The sequence below is a fragment of the Rutidosis leptorrhynchoides genome, chromosome 9 (assembly GCF_046630445.1).
Source record: "Rutidosis leptorrhynchoides isolate AG116_Rl617_1_P2 chromosome 9, CSIRO_AGI_Rlap_v1, whole genome shotgun sequence".
Lineage (NCBI taxonomy): Eukaryota > Viridiplantae > Streptophyta > Magnoliopsida > Asterales > Asteraceae > Rutidosis > Rutidosis leptorrhynchoides.
Window position 1 is genome coordinate 36,529,315 of NC_092341.1, and position 20,882 is coordinate 36,550,196.

Below are 20,882 nucleotides of genomic sequence, written 5' to 3' on the forward strand. Positions count from 1 at the left end.
GCCACTGATCATATCAATCAATTTCTATAATATGGTTTATATTTTTATAAGTGTATGTATATGTATTTATTAATAATCATATTTTACCTCGCAGATTTAAAACCTATTATATTAATTATAGATAGATAGATAGCTAGATTTATAGATTATGTTGGTGTACTGTTTATATGTATTCTTCATAGTTCATACTACCACACAGAGCATCAATAACTTGAATGATAGTCGATGACAGATCCAAAAAATCTCACAAATTATTATTCATACTCGTGTCCTTTTCTCTCGTTCTTAAACAAATCTTCTAATAATGGTCTACTCGATTCGACATTTGGAGAGACCTGAAAAAACCACATTCAAAATGATGAAATTTATGCGGTTGCATTTTTCTTCTCAACAAGCTTTTCAATAAGATCGGCAGCTTCTTGAACCGTTGTTATGTTTTGAGAGTTCTCTTCTTCGACACTGATTCCAAATTCTTCTTCCAGTGTCATCACAATTTCGACCTGCATTCATCCAAAATATGTTACTTTCTATTCTAATATATCGCACAATTAATGAGTATAAACTATAATGGAATGGAATTCATTTACAAGGATATAGCATATGAAAAACTCTATATCTTGTCATAATTAGAAAACTGATATAACCACATTATATACGCGTGTCGTATTGTTTGTGGGTCTGTCTCAGTTACACGAGTGTTGTTTGAGTTGGTTAATTACTCACAATAGGTATTAGACTGATCAACTAATTAATATTATCGATTGTTGCTTCAACGTGCACGAGTGACATTAATGAAATTGGGTAGTTAGTAGTTACTATTCATAGACTAGTGAAATGATGATATATATATGATATGATGACAACTAAACTAACCGTGTCAAGGGAATCGGCACCAAGGGCTGAGAATTTAGAGTCTGGTGCAACCACAGACTCGGCTGATAACGCAAGTTGAGTCTTTACAATTTCGCAAACTTTGTCCACTGTCTCTGGCTTTGCCTACAAAGTTTTCAGTTTTCAAGTAATAATCAGTCAAATATATATGGTGATATATACATTTTGATAGATGAAACAGTAATAATGATTATTACAGAGCAAGAGATTCGAAGGCGAGATGTCCTGAAGGTAGCAAAACTACTTTTGGTCCGAGCCATTGGGACTAACTTCATACTTGAGGTTTTCGCTACTATCTGCATTGTAGAAAAATGTGTGCAGGTAAAGTGAAAAATGATACTACCAAAATTTCATATTAAATATCTTCAATACAGTTTACAATATGGAGTAAATTCATTCTCTTAGTATAATTACATTACTCTACTGCTTTGTTTTTATATCAATAAAAATGTATTTCAGTCAGCAACATTTCAGAGTAAATATCAAAGAAATGCATTCATGTTATAAATGTAAACGAATGAGGTTTTCTCTGTTCAAGTTACTTCTCAAGGAGATCAAGCATTTTTAAAAAAAATTTATTAAGTTATACGCGACCTAGCCGGGTTATCTATGATACTATGACCATTTTCGGTTCTTTCTCTAACCACCCCCAAAACGTGATGTTAGTATCTCTCGTAACGAAATCGGGTTTCCAGCCACTAGGTCATCTTTTTGGATTGTCACATTCCAGATTATCTATTTCCAAAACTCTAATATATATACCTACTATTGATATTGATATATTGAATTACAACAATTGTTTCGTCACGAATTAGCTTATCATATGAGAATTGAGAAAGACACAGATAACATTAACGGTCATATTTGGTACACCATACAATAGGTCAATTTAGTAGAAAATTTAAATAGTACTCATAATTTGCAACAATCTTTAGATTTATGCAAGAAACAAATAAGAAAGAAATTTACAACTTTTTAGAAAGTCAAGAGTTGACCTGAGTTGTATGCATGCAAGTAGTCAACCGAACACTAGTCATCACAGGAACAGCAGCCATTTAAACTTTCAAGTGTGTTTAGCTGAAGAACAATTGTTAGATTTTATTTTTATTTATTTTGTTGAAAAAAAATGGAACGGTGTATTGTAATGTTTCGGATGCATATGTGAGTGAATGGATGTTGTTTTGAGGGACGAGTGGTGTGAATCAGCCAACACTCTGTAAAGCCTATCCATTTCATCACTTGTCTTACGTGGCAGGATCACTATGGTGGGCCATACCATTAGTTGATGACTCAGATACTCGATGTAACTAAAAAATAATAAAAATTTAGTTTTGGCTTCGCCCGGGTTCGAACCGGAGACCTTCAGTGTGTTAGACTGACGTGATAACCAACTACACCACGAAACCTATATATTTAACTAAGCTAATATAATTATAAATCTCTTAAACTATATTATAATATCGTCTAAGGGTATTTCAAAAATGATTTAAAAATGTGTTCGTGTTACAGTGTGCCAGCGTGGATTTTAAGTGTTTTTCAAGAAAGCCTACCCCAACAAAGCAGGTTAAGAATAAATGTAAATTAACATGCCTTTAGGCATCAGATTGTCACAACCAACGCTATATATAGTTAGATCATTAGTGTGTGTTCATGTAGATAACAATACATCAGATTTTAGATTTCTAAAAACTGACATTGACTTTCAATTAACAGTTTTTTATATGACGCTACAATTAATCTTGATTAAGATCTAGAGGATAAACAGTATCAAAAACAATCCTAGCAAGCACATGCCGCACTTCCTGTACGTTACCAATCGCTAACAACTCATAATCAATCCTCCCACCTTGTTTCGGCACAAATCTCGCTTCCTTACCTTTATTCACACATTCAAATATCTGAACAGCCTTTATATACACATGTAAAGGGATGAACACCTGCACAAGTAAAAAATTATCAATTAGACAAGTTTCATAAGTGCAGTATCAAAATAGAATGTGATTCGTACACCACCAAATTCTATTCATATATAGTGGCGGTACTTAATGTATCACAAAGGGGTATCCGCCCCACTTGAATTTAACGGGAAAATTTTTTTTACGTTAAAAACAAAACTTTTTTTTTACCAAAAAATAAGGTTTTTTTTTTTTTTTTAGTTTTTACCCCTGCTGACTTTGAAAACATTCATTAAATTTTTACACCCGCCCCATCTGCATCCAGGTTCAAGTTCCGCCACTTTTCATATACCCCACTAAGATTTCTTTAAAAAATTGTACAGTACAATATAATAATGCATATTTAGTGGTTTACTGATAACTTTTGGTGTACTCATCATTACTCAATCAAAATATGAGTTGGTATAGCAAGTACCAGATCAGAGTAAGGTGCTTTGGGGTAACTACTCATTGCTTGTGAGACATAAAATGTACTAGTCATGTTTGATAGTGCCGTGCTAACTGATAGTCCGAGGTCCAAAATTTCATTTATTAGTGCCTTTGTTTGAAGGTTACGAGGCTTCGATAACTCGTGGTATATTGTAACGTGACATGTTAATATTCTTCTAGCTATGTTAACCGCTTCCTCTATGTCCCCCCCGTTATGGACCGCAAGGCAAAACGCAGCAACCACTAACGGGTCCCTTGGTCGATTTAATAACGCCATATGAAACGCTAAAATCGCCACCCTGGAAACACAATTACAGAAGCACGTTATTGTAATTGTAAAATATTATATAATCCCAATATATAACAAACAGATAAAGCAGAAAACTTTACCATAAACTACTATGACATGGTTTATCTGGTGCTAGAAGCTTATCCAAGTTTGAAAACAATGACTGCATTTAAAAAAATAAAATAAAATACACGATATTAAAAAATAGATTAAAAAAAAAACATAGGCCAATTTATACTCATCACGAAGCTTACGAGGAGCATATTAGTCTTCTTGTCTCGTCTCCTAGGACCATCCCGGACAAAATACGCAGCCTGCAAACACGAGAACATGTCAAAAACTACACATAACCGACGTGTTAACAACAAACTTCACCTGTATTGGTAAGAGCAATTCTAACAGACCGAATCTCCATAACAACCTCAATGATGGTTCTGCAGAACCATATGCTAACATGTAATTCATTTCCAAAAGGTGCCTCCCCTGTAATTAACAAGATTAATATCCAAATTGTTCTATTATTTTATTCTAAGATATTAAAAGAAAGTGAGATAATATTATTTGAATACCTTATCTAGCAGTAGAACCGAATGTGCAAGGTGTTTTATTGAATGTTTGGTTTCTCTCGAGAAACCAAACCCTAGACGAGCAGCAACTTTAATGGCACGTAATATGCGAGCTGCAACAAGAAAATGATCTTTAAGATGCATTATAAGTAACGACTTATGCCCAATGTAAAATAATTAGAAAGCTCACCACAATCTTCCATGAATGAGAATATGGCAGGCTGAATAGTTCGTACCTATACCAATACCAAAATCACTTTAATACGAACACGTATAGATGGAAGTTAAAAATTGATACATTGTTAAAGATTAAAGACAGGTGCATACCTTAGCTTTTTTTATATCCTCGATTCCTCCTATATAGTCATAAATTGTATTTGCATATGGATCAAACATCAATCTGCAAAATGGGAACATAAGACGGTTACCAATACAAGATAACGAAATAGATTTATGAAAAAGATGGAACGAAAAGATTCAGGGAGGTGAACCGATTTTAAACAATATTGGAAACAAAGTCATTGAAGTTTTTAAGGTTCCCAGGGCCAAAGCAGAAACCCGTTTATCGTTAAATCTCGCTGCAAACAATTCCTCCAACGAATATGATCCATCTCATCACAGCCATCGTGATGTTGTAATGCCGTATTAAAGTCCAGTGTTTGATGCCTTGCTGATGTGCTAAAACTAGAAACCTATTCACCAATCAAATGGGTAAAAATGGTTCAGCGGGTCAAATGGGTAAAAATGTTGAGCTGGTCAAATGGGTAAGTTATTCTCAGCTGGTTAAATGGGTAAAAATGGTTCAGCGGGTCAAATGGGTCTAGAGTCACGCAAAATATGTACCAATAATTGAAGATGCTTAGATCTCTTCACTATAAAAGCTATATGATTATTTAAATGAAATAGTTTTATAACCCTATTATATTTACGGCGTATTTATTCAAATTCGAGCAAATGAAAGTTAATAAGCAGGATATTGCAGACTCATTTTGACCATTTGAGCGTGCTACCCAACACACCCAATCGGCACATATTCCACCGTTCAGTTAACGTACAACAAGTTTGTAAAGATGTACGTGACAAAATGAGACAATAATTGAATGTTATCAGGGTGAAATATCTGGCGATTTATTAAAGACAAACCTCAACAATCTCATCATCAACATGCACATGGCAGATTGGAAACCGTCTCCCAACAATCTCACACCAAGGAAAGGTTTTTACGACCTGTGCAGTAATCGAAACGGTAGATTTACAAGTTAGTAAGCAACTTTATGTGAACTGCAAAGTTACAAAAAAATATATATATATTTGAAAAAACTTAGTTTTTTTTTTTTGTTCATGACATTCATTACTGATTTACTTCTACTATTAAAGAAGAAATAAGAGGCTATTTCTTTGAGATCCAGACATTTCGACACCTGTAGAGATGAGTCAGTTAATTTCTATGCTTCCCTTACAAATTTAGCATTGAATAATTCCCAAAATAACATAACAATAACAATAACAATGACAATGACAATAATTTAGAAAATAAAAAAACCTGTCGTGAAACAAATGTTCACTCGGAATAATAACACATTAATGAAGAATTATTAAAGAAATATCCTTTTAATTACTAGACTAGGTTTCGTAAAGCAAATGTATATTACACTACAAAACTACATGTTCAAATATTCAATGATCTTATACAACAATGCACAAAATAATTCAAATCACTAACTGACCTCTCTCAATTCTGCTGTAGTTAATACATCAAAGTCTTTTGGAGTGCGTTTTAATATAAGATCACGTACACAGCCACCAACTAGGTAAACATCAAACCCTACGAACAAACAACCACATATCGTTTCACACGCATCAATATCTTTTATTCATACAATGTTAAATGATTGTCTTTTAAAAAACGAAATGGACATAAATGTTTGTTCTTATGAATAAATTATATTTGTTACTAACATATTATAATATTATAATTATACAGAAATATAGTCCATAGCAAACATCATTATTAAGGGAATCCTACCTTTTCTTTTTAAAGCATTTAAAACTTTCCGTGTAGGTTTCTTGATCATCGAATTAGTAATCCCGAATTCATTCGAGCTAAATCTCTTCCAGTCTGTTTCCATCCTTCTGCCTTCCACACCTTCATTTCCAATCACACTCAACTGATCACTCAAAACGACAATCATATATACAATTTTGAAATAATTATACCAATTGAAACATGCCTTTATCATTATAAATAACAGAATCGGTCGAAAAACCATCTGATTCGTCGACTGTTTTAATAGCAGCAACACAATTCAATCGAGCCTAAATACAAATAATACACAACAACAGATTACATACAATTTATTACCAATACAGTTAAAAAGCAAAATTTAAGATGAGAAAATTACATTAGAAACGCGATGGAGTAGATATGAATTGAGACGAAAATGAGGGTGACACGATTGTCCAAAACCTAGACCGATCGCCATAGATGATTAATTTATATAATTAATGATGATTTTTTTACCTAATAATCTCCAATTTTCAAATTTACTTGGTTTGTTTGGAGGTTAGGGTTTATGGATAAGAAAGGGGTTTAACAGAACAAATAAAGGCGGTGAACGGAAAGAATTAATTGGATTATTGGGCTCGTTAACTAAATGGGCTGGTTGTTTACATTGGGCCTGTATGGCAGTTACTTTAAACTAATAACAAAAAATTTAGAGCATATAGTGATATAGTGATGAGAATTGAGACAACATTAGTGGCGGAACTTGAACCCGAATACAGGTGGGACGGGTGTAAAAATTTAATAAATTTTTCATTGTCAGCAGTGGCAAACACTAAAAAAAACCTTATTTTTTGGTAAAAATATTACTAGTATTTTTTTAGTGTAAAATTTTTTTCTCCGTTAAATTCAGGTGGAGCGAAAACCTCCTCTAGCTACCACTATCTTCTGCCACTGGACAACATAGCTATGGTTAATAATGATACGTATACTCGCATGTCTCGTATAGTATGACATGGTGAGAATATGTTTTCTATGTCTTATTACATGCCACTAATGGACAATAATGTTCAACTATAAATAGAACATCATACATTCACCAAAAGATCCATGTTCACGCACACAACATAACGATATTCTAATATCATCTAACACATCACAAAACACTCTCAACATTCTATGATATCATCCTCGATAAGTTAACCTACTCAACCGGAATCGTAACAGCTTTAAGGCTCCATTTAACTGTTACAGGTAACGTTCTATATATGAACATAAAGCCTAACACCCATTCTTGAGCCATCAACACCGGCTAGTCCGATGATGATGGGTCTTCATTTAACCACCCTTATTGAGATATTCATCTCACGTTAGGGTTATTTACGGTATACCGGACCAGAGTGTTAAATTCGAAAGATCCATAAATATCCTCTTTTGTTGATAAGTATAGACCGAATTCTAAGGATCAATTTAATGTTTGATCAGTTAACCAATTAAATAATTGGGTGGTTGATTTGTAGGAGTCTATATTTTAATGTTTATACTCAACTATAATATAATATAATTAGTTAGTGATACACAATTTTATCAAAAAAGTTGTCAAATTTTATTAAAGCTTGTTTCTTAATAAACTTGGTTATATTTCATGAGTACTTGGGATTCAAGTCACACATTTTCCATGTGACATTTTTCAGTATTCAATTATTTTATGGTAGTAAAAAGATTGATATGCAGCTATCCAGGCTGATCTCAATTAGCTGTCAGTTCTTTAATGTAGGGGCATACTAGAGTTATTTTTGTGTGGATCGGTAATGACACCTAAACTTTATGATTCCTTATATAAACTTCTTAACTTACCTCGTAAAAGTTGGATGCTTGTAACATAGTGAGCCCCTGCTTATAAGTTAACGAATATCATTCGTGTCAAAGCGTGTTGATTACCAAAATTACTTATGGTTGTAGCTATAGTAATGTCAAGGCTTAAAACATGACCTTCAATTTTTTTTGACAACATGCACAGAGTAATTATTAATCATGCACATAGTAGCGCAATCGCATATTATGCGCTTGTAACTCTAAATCAACTCACCATATGAATATGTCAAGTCACATATCCAGTGCCCACGCCACATATTCATTCAAGTTCAAGGGTATAGCCCGCACTTGGTGATACGCCTATACAATTATTAGTGATCTTCAATTAGATCTTGCATTTTACTTTTAGCTTACAGATAAGATTAATCCCGATTTGATTTCCTTAATTAACGTAAGTTAGTTATGGAAAGGATTGCATGTATCTATGGTTTGTATCTTAGTACATTTCTAATAGCTCAACTATAAATACAAGTACCTAAAACTCTATACATAATACGTGAATACGTAACAAGCACACAAGTCAGACGAATAAGCATTCTTACGACATCCACAATCTTCAAGGCTTCCAGGGTATGTTCTAGGAAGTGTGATCTCTTCATGCCTTCGGTTCACTAGCTCGATCATGTGTGCTGGATCGTTGGTGGACTCAACATTCAGCAATCCTATCGGAATCTTTACGATTCAGGTGTGGGTTATCCACAACTTATATCGAATGCTCGAGTCCTGTTTTGTTCTTAAACCCTACTTATTACACTCAAGTACGTCTTTACTCTAACATGTGAAAATATGCTTTATTAGTTATCAACTAAGCTACGTTAAATTTACAAATAGAAAACGTTGTCCTTCCGCATTGAACATGGTCGACTTGAAGCACAATTGGTCAATTTTCACATTGATTTTCGCAAAAGTTTAGAGTTTTAATTGGTTGTACCAACTAAATGTGAAATGTCATCTCATGGGATACATAGAAAACTAAAGGTTAAATAACTATAGCCCCAGTTTATTGATTTTGACATAACTTTTGGCATCTTATGATCTATGAATCGCAATTAGCTACTTTTGTTTTCTTGTCAAAACATAAATTTAAAAGACTTTTCACTCCCTCCGAGATTTAATTTTACATGTATTGTAATGTTGGGTAGCATCATCTAGGATGACATATGAGATTGATGTTAAATGTGGAAATTTCATATGAATGAAGTGCCGTGTCTTGTCGAAGTTAGTTAGATGGTCGAAAAAGTCTGTTATCCGGATAGTAGTTAACTTATGGGGGAAAACGTACGATATTTTTTTTTGTATGTAGCTAAGAACATTAACTAATTAATATATTTTATGCATGGTAGAAAATGCAAACCTAATGCTTGTTCATATATAGTTGTACATTATACGTTATAATTTCTACATTTATATAGTACATTTATATTTTTTTGGTGACGAATATAGTACAGAGTTGCAAACACTTTACGGCCTACACAAGGTAGAAACACCAAAGCTTCATGCAATTCGATCGTAACATATTCATGCAATTAAATCAATTATACAAATGAAAACGTACACGAGCGAAAATTTGTAAATTTCTATCATCATTTTGTTCTTTCCATTAATATTAAAGGGGGGAAGCATAACCAAATTTTGTTCATATATAATTACAAGATACTCGTATAAATATATTTGGCACGGATAACTAGTTTATAGATTGATTAGTAAACATGTAAGATATCATATAACATACTTCATGTTAGAAACAGGAATATAACTTTGTGAATTGATAGTTAACAAGTATATGGTTAGCTTCGGAGTTGCTATAGACGCTTAAAATAATGAGCCGTTAATGTGTATTTTTTTGAGAAATGAAATATAAAAGAAATATAGGGGGAAATTGAAAAATTAATAGGAAGGGTGAGACGTGAACGTAGTTGCGTGAGAGTGGAAGTACTTGAGGGCATGAAAGGGATAAAAATGAAACTAGGAAAAAGGAAATAGAGGAAGAATCAAAACCATGCACTACATAATTAAAAGTTTAAAACCAATCGTGGTATTAGACAATTCCTATCATCGACATTCTCTCTCTCCATCGTCACATTAGCGTTACATCAGCTCTTTTTTTTCCAGTTCCTCTTCACTTCTTTTCCATCACACGATACTCTCAACTATAACAGACTCCATTTCAATCACATAACTCACAAAATAAATTAAATAAATTAAGGTACAAGTATTTACACTATAAATACAAACTAAACTAACACATTCTATCTCCAACATCCGTCCTCCATTATGCTTGAAAAAGAAAAGTTTGAGGGCAAGGTCACTGAGGGTGGTTGAGGGCAACCAAGGACAAGGGAACAACATTGAAGCCCTCAAGGGCAGAGTTGAGGAGAGACCGCTGAGAATGATCTTAAAGAATATACAAATAATGTTGGAAAAAAAAAAACCGTATATAAAACGTTTGAAAAGACTACAAAACGACTAAAAACCTCAAAACAAATAGTAGCCGTTTTCTTTTCTTTTTGGAATAACTAATAATAATAATAATTAATTTGGAAGTAAGCAGTCGCAAATTACAAAAGCAAGTAGTCACTTCTATCCATATCTTGCCGGCCCTTTCAATTCAATTCGATAGTACTATAATCAATAATTAAAAATTAATTAAAAAATTATTATTTTTTTAAAGGCAAAAAAGTTATTAATACTAATAAACCTAGCCCTTGATAATGAATGATTAATGAAAAATTAAAAACAAAGGCTACGTATTCCATATATTAATTAGTTTCAGAGTTGTAATCACTTGAATTCAAATTTTGCTTAAAATTCAACGGATCAATCAGAGCATAACATGTGGCGCGACAATCACATGTGATTGAAAAAAAAAAATTATTTTTCAAAAAAAAAATTTAATTTTTTCGAATTTTATTATTATTATTTTTTTAAATTTAACATGTCAAATCCAATCACATATGATTGTAAAACCCAATCACATGTGATTCTGCATGTCAAATCCAATCATATGTGATTGAAAAATAGAAAAAAATTTGAAAAAAATTTTGTTTTCAATCACATGTGATTGAGTTTTACAATCACATGTGATTGGCATGCAGAATCACATGTGATTTACTCCATGTCAAATTCAATCACATTTATTGGGAAAAAAAAATTCGGAAAAAAAATTTCCGAAAAAGAAAATTCCGACAAAAAAAAAATTGAAAAAAAAATTCTTTGAAAAAAAATTTCGAAATTTTTTTTTGAAAAAAAATAAAATAAAATTTTTTTCAATCACATGTGATTGTCGCGTCACATGTCGCACTTTGATTGGTCCTTTGGATCTCAACTTAAAAATTGCATTCATTTAAATATTTCTCATTAGTTTCATATTTATTTAATAATATCATAAGTAACTATTGCAAAGAATAACACTAGTAACATAATTATATAAGAAAAGTATAAAAAAGAAATATTTTTTTGGAGTTAATTCAACATAACTTTAAAACTTAAATATGATATATATGCTTATTTCTCCTTCCATCATTTTGTTCTTTTGCGAGCTACATTCCTAGACCATCTTTAACCCTGATGAGTGTGTTGGCGTGTTACTAGGTTGGAATGAAGTGTTTGCTGGGCGTGCTGTTAAACTGGTAAATAATGGGTGTCGTGGTGAGTGTCGTGTTGATGGGTAAGTGTGGGGTATTTTATATTCCTTTTTCATTTTTCTTGATTTTAATTTTAATTTTGTTTAATTAGTTATATTAATGTTTTGTAATTATAAAAACAAATTAATTTAATAAAATAAACTAAAATTAAATATTTTGCTTACATTTAATAAAAAACTCTTAAAAATAGAAAATTACAATAAATAAATAAAAATCCCAAATTACTTTATTTAAAATTACAATTTAATTCCTAAAAATGAAAAATACATTAATATAAAAACGAGTACATAAAACATCGTTTAATTTTTCCGTCGAATGAGTCTTGACTCACATAACTTGACTCAAGGCTACTCGAATTGGAGGGCGCCCGATTATAACTTGATTGGCCCATGTTACAAGATACAAATCAATTCGACAAGACTGTGTCTTGACTCGCTCATTTTGAGCATCTCATTGCTCATCCGTAAATAAAAACATCAACACTTGCTTCTCTTCGTCGAAATACACAATTTCCATAAATACGTATGGTGTTTTTTTTAGGAACTTTATCAAATTTGACCAATCAAATTCACAAACGTCGACATCTTCAAAAGATTTTTTTCCCCGTCAACGTATCAATTCCAGTCATACTCAGCTCTACACCTGTAATGCACATCAATTAAAACTTTGTTCGTATTCATGGTATGAAAGTATTGTGTTTGATAAAATGTATGTGTAACGACCCGACTTTTTCGACTTGCTTTTGTGCCTTGTGTTTTTGCGAAACTGCGTATTTGTGCCTACTGTGCTATTTTATACTCTGGAATCTTACTACACGTGGATTACTTTCGTTTATATGTTAAAACGTGCCTTTGAGTACGTAGGTTACTTAACTTGATCACCGGAAGCCTTTATGACCGTTAGTGTCACTTGACGTTTCGAACAAACTGCGTACTGCGTACACGTTTAACTTTTGTCGTAATCGGAATATTATGACTACGAAATATTAATTATTATTTCATAATAATAATTACTTGGGTTTATGGATTCTTAATTATGCGTAGTAATTTAATTATGCTTACTAGTTAGTCTTGTTGGATTTTCTACCTTGTTGGACTTAAGCCCACCCTACTCTAGCTAGTAGCCCATTTATTTAGCCCACTAATTAATTACTAGTAACCCAATAATAAGTAAGACAAATGCCCATTTATTAGAGGGAACATGCTAGCATTTATGTCAAGTATTATCCCTAATGTTGCATGGGATCCTAACATAAGCACCAACTTTAGACAACTATTAACCAAAAAGCAACTTTTTGTCCCCCCTTGTCCCCCTCCAAAATTTCGGCCATCATCACCACCCCCTCCCTCATTTGCCTATAAATACTAGCCTTATTCATCTCATTTTACACTTGCTCTCATTTGTATTTCACACACACTCAATCTCTAATTCTCTCTCTAGTCTTTCTCTCTCTAAAAGTGTAAGTATTTTGAACTTCTCTTCTTCTTCTCCTCCTCATCACCACGAAATCATCATCATCATCTTCATGGGTCTAGCTTTTTAGCTTTTGATCTTGATTACATCTTGTAGATTCAAACATGGATTTGAATCTTTCAAGAACATGGAAGATTCAAGCTTTCTAGCTTTGAATCTTCACCCACTTTGTAAATCTATATATTTTTTTAACTTTAATCTTGTTATTTTGTTATAAATATTCAAACTTGTGTTTGTAATCTTCATGTAACTTAAAGATCCAAGTTTTATACTTCAAGATCTTCAAGAACAATCAAGATGCAAGCTTTCTAGCTTGGATCTTCATATCTTTGGTTGGATCTAAGTTTTCTAACTTATGATCTCATTATTTTGTTATAAAGATCAAAACTTGTGTTTATGGTCTTCATGTAACTTAAAGATCCAAGCTTTATGCTTCAAGATCTTCAAGAACACTAAAGGTTCAAGCTTTCTAGCTATGTGACCTTATAACTTGTGTAAAAGGGATCCAAGCTCTCTAGCTTAGGGTTCCATTACTTCATTTGACTTAGATTATGTTCATACTTGCTTAATTGAAGTAAAGTTTGTAGCTTTAGTTGTAAATGTAACTTGTAATTGTGTTAAGACTAAGGATATGATGTAACCTTGGTTCATCATCCATCTAAGACTCTTAAATGAGTTGTGTTCTTACTTGGTCTTAACATATTGTGTTTTGATGGTAGAATCTTGGTCAAGGTATTGCTAACCCATCAACGAGTTGTACACTTGAAGCTACATGCATCAAGGATGAGAACCGTGATGAGCATCAAGCACTAAGAACCCCACCGGAGCACCTTGCTTAATGATTTCGGGATCTGATCAGACCACCTAGGCTACTGGAAAGCTGATTTTCAGTTATTTCGGTTCGAGTAGATGATTTTACATTTAGACCTCATCTTAATCCGAGTTACGGTTTAGGATTTATGGCCTTCCGAAAGTCATTACACCCTATTAACGTTGTGCTGAAATTTCTGACCTACTCGCACTTAAACCGTCGCCACGGTCAAACGAAGACTAGTTTGGTTCTGAAAATTGGTCAGCAACTAGGGGACTCATATATGGACCCATAGCCACTGATTACGCGTCTTTTCGATTTACGTAGACGTCGTAACAGCTCACCGAAGTCAGCCTATTGTTTCGATCTCTATTCTTGTCAAACTTACTTAGCTTTTATGATGATGAATGATGATGATGATGATGACACTTAAACTTATTTTATGCACTATTAGAACTTATGAGGATAACATACTGACCTAGTAGCCTTTGACTTAGGTTGACGACCTTTCGGACCGACTTACTACTTGCATACTTTCATTATCAACTTTACCGCTCTTATCACTGTGAGTTATAGCATCCCTTTTTACTTTAATTATTTTGGGACTGAGAATACATGTGCTTTTTACGTTTTACATAGTAGGCACGAGTACTTAAACTTTATATATGTGTGGGTTATACAACGGCACAAACTTTCCCCTTAGCTCGGTAACGTTTAGTCATTGGTTTTTGAACCGGTGAACGCGAATCTTAGATATGGATCCATAAGGTTTGACATCCCCACTTGGGCTAGTCGTGCTAGCATTTAATGGGTGTTTAATACTTCGTAAACTTACGCACTCGCCAAGTGTACTTTTAGGGGGTAATATTACGTTAAGTTAGTTACCGGGTGCCCACGGATAAGCATATACTTTATCATACTGATTTGAAATACTGATTTGAAACGCTGGTTTGAAGCACTGAAATCTCGTGGCCTACCTTGTATTACTGATTACAAACAAACTATAGCTCACCAACATTCGTGTTGACTTTTTAAGCATGTATTTCTCAGGTGCTTAGACGTTGTTGCTTCCGCTGTTAGACTTGCTGTCTTGGTGTAATAGACTTGCTGTTATGGACCTGCTGTGTTAGATTTCCGCTGCATTACTTAGAGATTTCTCAATGATGGAACTTTTATTTTGCATTCGCAACTTATGTTATTTGAATAATGACTTTGTAACGACCTTTGTGTCACGTTATCTTTTGTAAACGCTATCTTTTATGAATGCAAAACTGGTTTTCAAACAGCATATAGTATTTGACCGTGTAAAGATCCTGTTGTTGACGAATCGTACACGATGGTTTTGTACGGGGCGTCACATTTGGTATCAGAGCATTGGTTGTAGGGACTTAGGTTGCATTAGTGAGTCTTGACCGAGTCGAGTAGGATTCGCTAATAGGACTAATCTACAACTTGCTTGTTTACTTGTTTCTGCGGACCGCTGCATGCTACTATGTTATATTACTGCATGTTACTGCTTACTACTACTACATGCCACTGCTTACTTCTACTGCTGTATGATCTGCTGCATGCTACTGCTTACTCTTACTACTATGTGAACTCGCTGTATGCTATTGCTTATCCTCGCTACTGCATACTACTATCTGCTTTCGATTGCATGTTACTTCTGTTTAGTACTGTTAATATTGCCATGCTATATACTGCTGTAGATGATCTAGGTTGCTGTAGTGCCTGATTACGTACTTGCTTCATGCCTGCTATTCGCTGTACCGACTTGGAAAACTTACCTTTTCTAGTTCAGATGTTTTTCAGAACCCTTTTTCCACACGTCTAACCCTAAGGATTGGTATTGTAATCCACCTGTTACTATCGTTCCACTGTTCTGGAGATCAAAATGATTCTTCACGCAATCTAGGAGGAGTACCCCTCGGATTACACGCCCACTAAAGTTGATCCTCGGAGGAGGAGACATTGGAGGATTTGTCGGAGTAACCGCACCTCGAGCTCACCCTAATTTGCCACGTACGACGTATGAACATTAGAAGGTTGTTCAGTTTCTGCAAGTTGACCCGTATTCAGTACGCTTTCATGACCGTCACTTATCTCTTTCATTCTACACTACTACTCGACGATTTAACGACACTTCTGGACTTAGGTCCCCAACTCTCTTAGGAATTGGAGAAGTCGGGAGGACATCTCCTTTCACAAGGTCAGAATGCCTTCTACTGATGCTCGGCCATACCCGAAGACTTGGGAGTCGTCTCAAAACATATCGTATTACTACTTGCTACACGTACAACTCGACGCGAGACACTAGATTGAATTTCTAGAAAGGAACCTAACGGCATTACCTAAACCCGAACATTTTGGAGACATTTCGGGACATTTAGGCATTGATGCATGACCTACGGAACCTACGCACCCACACCGAGAAACCGTGAGATTAATTATGTAGAATCTGTTTTGAGATAGCATAGATAAAGCACAGTTAGGTGAATTTGAGTAGAACATGAAGTGATCACGTTACATTGACCATATGGAGTAATATTGGAATGAACGTGCGATTTAGTACAATATAATGACGCCATGCCAGCATGATTATATTGAAGTAAATCATGCAAAAGTCCCAATGATATTACATGAGGAATATGAAGCGATTCAAGGAAAATTTTGGTAGGAACCACTTGAGTATACACATTATGGTCTGTTAGAGGTAGGGAAACAATAACCACGTAGCCCAGATATTGTACAAATAGGACCTTGATTTAGATTGATAACCCGACAATATGTTATAGATATAGACACCCTGGACACTTAAGGGAACGGTTCTCAAATAGGGAAAAAAAATTTGGACTTACCTGCGGTAGAGCAATCATTTCCTTAGTTATGGAGACTCGCATAGATCCTGATTTTTGTTAGGGTACGTTTCATCACGACATTTTCTTTGTCTCGAAATTGCTTAATACTAGAACGATAGAAACTTTATATCTAAGAGCCTTAGTGTTATGACTAATAAGCCATTAACAACCATGAGAGTTAAGTATTCTATAGGACAAGCTAATGGTAAGCTGGCAGAGATAGAGGAGTAATTTAAGGTAATACCTTAAAATTAACAGGTGGGTCATTTGGAGATGACCTCATGCCAACAAAACTTGGAAGTTTTATAGTAGTAGTTGGAAAGGATTAGTTACCTGCGCACAAGCAGATGTTATTTGAGAAGGTTGATAAAATTTTCACGGCAGTATATTAAGATTTGGTTGGAATGGACCTTAAGATTAACCTAATACTCATCAAGTTAGGAAGCTTGATGTAAAAGTTGGAATGAACTTTAGGGTTAACCTAATACTCATTGAGTTAGGAAGCTTTGATGAGATAGTTGGAGTGGACTGGCTTTCAAGGATGAAAGCGAAAGTTATTTATAGTAAGAAGATTATTCGTGTACCTCGCGAGAATGGTGAGCTGTTAATAGTTTACGGGGAGAGAAGTAGCCCGAAGCTGAACCTTATTAGTTGCATGACAACAACCCGAAATCCCACAATGGAAATGGGAAGGAATAACAATGGATTTTATCACGAAGCTACCGCAAACGGTAAGGCGGTTAGAACATTATCTGGGTTATTATTGACCATCTCACCAAATCTGCTCACTTCTTAGCCATGAAAGAAACCGATACAATGGACAACGATACATAAAGGAAATTGTATCCCGTCACTTCAGCAATTCAAATTCTATACTACCCAAGAATCTTATTTGATGCTCATTCTTATGCGACTCTGAATCCTAACTTATTCCGAGAGAATTCTTAATCGATGATAATCACACCATCACCCTTCTTACTTCGATATTAGTCATACCAGTTCGAAATCTTCTGAAATCAAGGGGTGGTTAACCTCATACTCTCCCTTTCGTATCTCACTTATAAGCAACAACTTTACACTTAAGCATTTTTGGTCAAAGGACTTATGCCCTACTAATTCAATAGTTTTCATTACCTCGGTACATTTTTGCTCAAAATCACCCGAAATTTAAAAAAAAAACAAAAACCTTTTACTCAATTCTCATCAATCTTTTTCCAACTTGTAACCTCCGAAATATAAAATTTTTGGTTTGTCAAAATTTTACACACACTATTTTACTGTGCGATCCTCTCAAAGTTTTGTAAAAATAAATTTATTTTATTTGCCATACGTGCAAATTTTAGAAACCATATATGTTAAAGTAAATAATTACTTATCTTGACGAGTACACATGAAATTTTACTTTCACTTTTACAAATCCATTCTTTTATTCGAAAGTTATGTTACTTAGAACAGTACACATTGTACATAACTCCAATTTACTAAGAACTTCGTTTCTTTTCTTACATTGTTACCTTAAACAATTTCTATAAAATTTTTGTTGCTTGTTATATAAAAATTTTTCGTTGCTTATTCGTATCCAAATCATCATGAAGACTTTACAATCGTCGGAATCGAGAGATTCTTGTGTGTGTGTATGTGATGAAGGCACTTATTACCACGCCATGCAGAGCCTTCGGGCATCCACTAACACTTAAACCATCCAAAATTATTGCGTTACCCTAAGGATCTTATTTGTCACACCTGTTGGAACGATGCTCTTTCTTACATAACTATAAGTCCTGACATATTCCAAGAGATTCTCATCTAGCGATATTAACATCATCAGTACTCCGACTTTAATATTGGCCATAACCTGTTTGGCATTTTGCAAAGTCAAGAAGCGATTAACTTCTCATCCTCGTGCTCTATCCTTCATACCTCACTTTTTAGCAACGCCTTCGCACGAGAAATTTTTGGGCCAAAGACTTAAGTCCCTGATAATCATCAAAACTAAATTTAAATCATTAGTTTTCATTACCTAGTAACATGTCACCCGACGATTCAAAGATTTTTCACCCAATCTTTTCAAATCATAACCTCTGAAATACGAAAAACTATGTTTATCAAAATTTTTACACTTTGCTTATTTGTACGGTCCTCACGAGATTTATGGACAAATGAAAGTACTAAAAACTATTCTATCACTTACGCGATTTATAAAATCATATATGTATAAATTTACCCTTACTTATTTTGGGTTAGTACATACTAAGTTATACCTTCAAGATAATTAAAAATCGCTCTTTTATTGAGTTTTTTTAAGTCAAATAATTTTGTGCAAAATGGTACTCGTTATACATACTTCTGAATTTACTAAGAACTTCATTCCGTTTATGTTGTCACATCAAACGTTTAAAGGTTTTCAAAACTTCCTTGGTCGATTTTACCAAAGGTTTTCATATTAGACTACACCATGTATGGATCACACATCTTCTCGCCCTCCGTTAGGGATGAAGCTTACTATTAAGATCTTTGTTAAAAACTCTTGAGCCACTTTGGATGGCAGTTTTATAAAATTTGTTAAGAAGTCTTTGCGCTCATGAAATGTTCCCCTTAAGGTTAGATTTGGCAAAAACGCGGGCCGATAAATCAGTTTTCTGGGGTACACTCAGTGGTCACCCATTATAGGAAGGGCACTAGGTGGGTTTCTATTCTCAATATTTTACGGCTAATCGCAACATCATCATAAACATCATCTCTATGAATCAGTAGGTTGAGGTACACGGAATCGTTTTTGAGATTCTTTTCACTTAGAGTAAACCATTCTTTACGACCAAGGGTCCATGTACCTTCTCGTCCGTGCAACCCCTTAAGTATAAGGATAAATTCAGAACAAACCACTCGAAGTGTTCACCCTGGTTTAAAGATCACACCTTTCGTGCGATTCTCTTTCGGAAATGTAAAGTAACATACTTTAGGAATCTATGAAATCTTGTTTCCCTTTTGGAAGGGACTGCTTAAAACGTCTATAATGCAGATACACATTCCTTCCTTCGTTGGTTGCAACTATATGATTGTTCTAGTTGATGATAACCATAACTTCAACATGTAACTTATTGGATAAAGTTACATTATGGAACTGTGCTTTCTTTCCATCCAAGGATAAGTTCACATGCGGTATATTGTGATCGCCATGTTTTCCATTCTATCTGTCAGCTTGGTACTACGACATAAGCGCTCAATGTTTTAGATGAGTTTGGTAACTTTCATGATGTATTCTATGCATCCAGCTTACTGAAGATGCCTGCAGGGCTAAAAACATCGTCTTTCCTTCTGTAGGAATATATTCGGATGACATATTCGTGTTAGCAAGAAATGAAATAAACTTGTTGATCTCTTAGGACAATAGACTTAATTAATGGCATATACATATTCTTACTTTTATACGCCCAAGTACCTTTCCAAGGTAAATAGCTCACTTCTGAGCCCACGAGTCTCACGGAACTTTGATACGCTACCTCTTATTTAAATACGGTATCATTTTTAGTCACTCCTCAAATTTCGGGACGAAATTTCCATTAACAGGTGGGTAATGTAACGACCCGACTTTTTCGACTTGCTTTTGTGCCTTGTGTTTTTGCGAAACTGCGTATTTGTGCCTACTGTGCTATTTTATACTCTGGAATCTTACTACACGTGGATTACTTTCGTTTATATGTTAAAACGTGCCTTTGAGTACGTAGGTTACTTAACTTGATCACCGGAAGCCTTTATGACCGTTAGTGTCACTTGACGTTTCGAACAAACTGCGTACTGCGTACACGTTTAACTTTTGTCGTAATCGGAATATTATGACTATGAAATATTAATTATTATTTCATAATAATAATTATTTGGGTTTTTGAATGCTTAATTATGCGTAGTAATTTAATTATGCTTACTAGTTAGTCTTGTTGGACTTTCTACCTTGTTGGACTTAAGCCCACCCTACTCTAGCTAGTAGCCCATTTATTTAGCCCACTAATTAATTACTAGTGACCCAATAATAAGTAAGATAAATGCCCATTTATTAGAGGGAACATGCTAGCATTTATGTCAAGTATTATC

General features: G+C 34.2%; 2 protein-coding genes and 1 non-coding gene across 3 annotated transcripts; all 3 read right to left on the reverse strand.

Annotated features, from left to right (window-relative positions):
• Nucleotides 1–231: 231 nt before the first annotated feature.
• On the reverse strand, nt 232–2,071 carry LOC139866226 (acyl carrier protein 4, chloroplastic-like). The gene is made up of 4 exons (XM_071854378.1): nt 1,887–2,071; nt 1,089–1,187; nt 874–996; nt 232–500 (listed from the first exon to the last, which is right to left on the reverse strand). The coding sequence occupies exons 1-4, from the start codon at nt 1,944–1,946 to the stop codon at nt 366–368; spliced, it is 417 nt and encodes a 138-aa protein (XP_071710479.1). The 5' UTR covers nt 1,947–2,071; the 3' UTR covers nt 232–365.
• A 152-nt stretch (nt 2,072–2,223) lies between these two features.
• Nucleotides 2,224–2,297, reverse strand: TRNAV-AAC (transfer RNA valine (anticodon AAC)). The gene has a single exon. It is a non-coding gene; the product is annotated as a tRNA-Val (tRNA).
• Nucleotides 2,298–2,513: 216 nt separating this feature from the next.
• Nucleotides 2,514–6,684, reverse strand: LOC139866411 (uncharacterized). Its single transcript, XM_071854645.1, has 14 exons — nt 6,533–6,684; nt 6,362–6,446; nt 6,157–6,276; nt 5,858–5,955; nt 5,274–5,357; nt 4,689–4,822; nt 4,458–4,530; nt 4,321–4,366; nt 4,134–4,243; nt 3,940–4,047; nt 3,819–3,878; nt 3,666–3,727; nt 3,262–3,574; nt 2,514–2,828 (listed from the first exon to the last, which is right to left on the reverse strand). Exons 1-14 carry the CDS (start codon nt 6,611–6,613, stop codon nt 2,625–2,627), a joined length of 1,578 nt encoding a protein of 525 aa, XP_071710746.1. The 5' UTR covers nt 6,614–6,684; the 3' UTR covers nt 2,514–2,624.
• Nucleotides 6,685–20,882: the final 14,198 nt, after the last annotated feature.